At 39.8% G+C, this 3,036-nt stretch overlaps 1 protein-coding gene across 1 annotated transcript in view; it reads right to left on the bottom strand.

The window, feature by feature from the left end:
• Positions 1-2,916, bottom strand: part of LOC131877376 (DNA-directed RNA polymerase I subunit RPA43-like) — a gene marked incomplete in the record, with an annotated part of 4,941 nt that extends 2,025 nt beyond the window's left edge. Inside the window, 2 exon segments of the mRNA XM_059223016.1 lie at positions 1,513-1,642; positions 2,659-2,916. Coding sequence (XP_059078999.1) covers positions 1,513-1,642; positions 2,659-2,764 — 236 coding nt within the window.
• Between the last annotated feature and the right edge of the window lie 120 nt (positions 2,917-3,036).

Here is a 3,036-nt window from a genome sequence, read left to right as displayed (position 1 = left end):
AATAGCAGGAATTTGGAACGGTAACCTTTCTATTAATAAGCATCTATTTCACAAAACCAAAATGCCATAGAATAATCCATGGACCACTGGAATCTGATCTACAATGGCGTCGCCAACAAATATGTCAGATGCGAAGGATTTGAATTGTAGAATTTTACTTAGATGCAATATTTACCTAATTTAGACACCTCCTACTGTTCTATTCACGTTGTTTCCGTTGTTTTTATCCAATTTTGCCTAACTCAAAGGTTTAAGCACTGGTGGATTTCGTTTCCATCAACTCTATTTGCAAAGCAGGTTTCTCTCTCTGAGGGTCAATCACGAAAAAAAAACAATATGTGCTCGAATGGTTGTTCTCCATTTGATATCACTTCACTTGCTTCTTATGTCAAAAATTCGCTCATTTTGGCAAATTTGCTACTTGTTGGTTATGGGATCAGGCTGGTGCCAAGGGAAAGGAGCATGTCCAAGTAACGACGTTTTGAGATATAAGCGTGTAGAAACATGGCGTGTTGGCACAGTGATGCAACTAGATTGCATCCAAAAGATGCGCAGATATATGCACGGAAACACGAACTATGCGAATACATCTGTTTTATGCAAAAAAAAATGGATAACACATGTTTTCGCCGTCCCTAGTCATAACCTTTTTGAAGGAAATAGAAGGACCTAATTAAGACTTGACTTGAATACACATTGAGATATAAAGAATTGAATTCGCTACTGAGTCATGGATTTACTGGTCCTATTTCCATCCAATTTAGCTCATGAATACTTCCGATATATTTAAGTGCCCAGACAAATAAGACCAATACTGCAATGGTAAAAGATTTGTCTTTTCTCATGATCTTAAAATAGTTCATAATATCATGAAACAACATAAAAATATTCCTTGTACGGTTCGTTTAATAGTTCCATGCGTCTGAACCAAAATTTACGTTCTGATGATTTTTAGTAATAATATTTAACATCTTAAGCTATTCTGAGATTATGCCATAATAAAGAAAAATAATACTCAAGTCTTGCAATTTTCATAATCGATTAAAATTGTTGGGTCAATTGAGCTCAGTAATAGCGGACATTTATGGGTTAAAATCGATTAAAAAGGACCAACTTATTACATGTACATCCGTGGCGGTTTATTAGATCATATCCTAAGGTGTATTCCAATGCCAACTACGAGTGGTCCTAATTCATTAAAGAGATTTGTGAAGGCTGAAAGTTACAAAATGTCTGGAGTCTTTGTAAAGCATTGAGCTAAAATTATATCCACAAGTTGGTCCTAAGTACTTCGTGAACTTGAAAAATGCAAATATGGGCTTGCGTTTTTCTCTCGAAACTTGATAAGACTTTTTAATCCCCATGTTAGGCAATTAAAAGTGACGAAAAGTGCTTCAAATAGCCCTCCGTAGTAGTTACCGGGCATTGAGCAGATCTCAGTCCAAGAGTCGGGTTGTTGGGTCAAAATTGTAGGGGCAATTTAGGGGCGGATCCAAGAGAGGTATGACTGACCTGGCATCAAAGATGTTGATCTTTTGATTGAAGTAGGTGACCAGTCCCAATTGGAGATTGTGCAGATATCGCGGATGCAAAGCCACATGCAACGTCTGACGACATTTCCAGATCCCGCTATCCGGCTCCTCTGTAAGTCAAAGAAAACGATGGAAAATCATAGCTGATGGGCAGCCAAGGGGCATTACTTGACTAGTCACATGACTAGTCAAGTAATGTAGTTCTAGGGTGCTACTACCAAAGGCAAAGGTTGGCCAAGAGATTTGCGGAAGCGACAACTATGGCTTTGGAAATCTGGGTTGTACCATTCAATTGATGGGCTCTGCGATTTTGTCTCAGATTGAAGCCATGGAATGTCTGTCTAATTGACCCTGATTGTAAAAATCTGTAATATCATTTTGGGAGGGCGTTATACTTTGTTTTTGACTTAGGTTAGCCAGACCTATAAATTCATACAGAAACGATATGAGACTATTCCCCGGGTCCTAAATAAACGACCTCATGATAGGTCAAAATGAAAAATCATGTCGACAAAATTATAATCAAATATGAGACGTTTGTTTGGAAATCAGGCGACCAAGAGGAACATCTTCGTTCTGGTCAGTCTATTTATTATTTAAGCCTTCAAAATTTATGCATTCTTTAAAACACACTTTCACCTTTCAAAGGCTGGTGGGCATATTGGCGTTATTGTCCTAAATTCTGAGCAAGTTTCAACGGTTAGCTAGATTATTAGTAATAGGAATTCAAAACCATCGAGCCTTTTTCAAATGCACGGTTCGCCCAAACTCTATTCCTCCAAAACAATCTCCATTTTCTCGCCCAGATGCCCAAAGTAAAAGTACAAGCAATTCCAGTGTTTCAAAGTATACGTCTTATGTATGTAATTTTCCGCCCAAGACAGGACTCTCTTTCTTTTCCCTAACCCAGATGATTCCCTGAGTTCTAATTCCGTGGTTCAATGCTAACTTCAACCAAGTGTGACCGATTGATTCATGGGTTCCAACCGTTCCAACCGTTCCAACCCAGCCCCGGTTGTTGCCACGGTTGAGAAGGGACAGTCAATCAGGCTCATTGGGCTCGGATGAGGAATATCATGCCTACAAAAGCTTAAGCTGGCATTCTATTCGTTTCCTTCTTTCTTACTCTCAAGCTTCTGGAGTGTCTTTAAAGGCAACATCTGAACTTTTTTGGCCGTGGGAGTCAGACTGGACGGGTTACGGCTCAGGGATCCAATGGGTCCCTGGGACATCTAAAGCAACAGGACCTGAGCTGATCAGGCGGGCACAAGGTCGGGCTTATTTCGGGGGTCCTGTCTTGTTGCCTGAAAAAACCTTCACAAGTGGGTCGGGTTCTTAACCACCACAACAACACGTTGTGAACTTGCTATCCAAGTCTCAATTTTTTCTAATTTTACAAACTCGAGGGTGCGTGAAGACGATATGGTTGGGGTGGCCAATAGTGATGGGATAAAATAAATTTTCAAAATCAAGGTTGCCAAAAAACCATGGAAAGTGAAGCACC

Source organism: Tigriopus californicus, chromosome 3, assembly GCF_007210705.1.
Source record: "Tigriopus californicus strain San Diego chromosome 3, Tcal_SD_v2.1, whole genome shotgun sequence".
Classification (NCBI taxonomy): domain Eukaryota; kingdom Metazoa; phylum Arthropoda; class Copepoda; order Harpacticoida; family Harpacticidae; genus Tigriopus; species Tigriopus californicus.
Note: the sequence above shows the minus strand (reverse complement) of the source record. Positions and strands in the feature narration are given on the sequence as shown.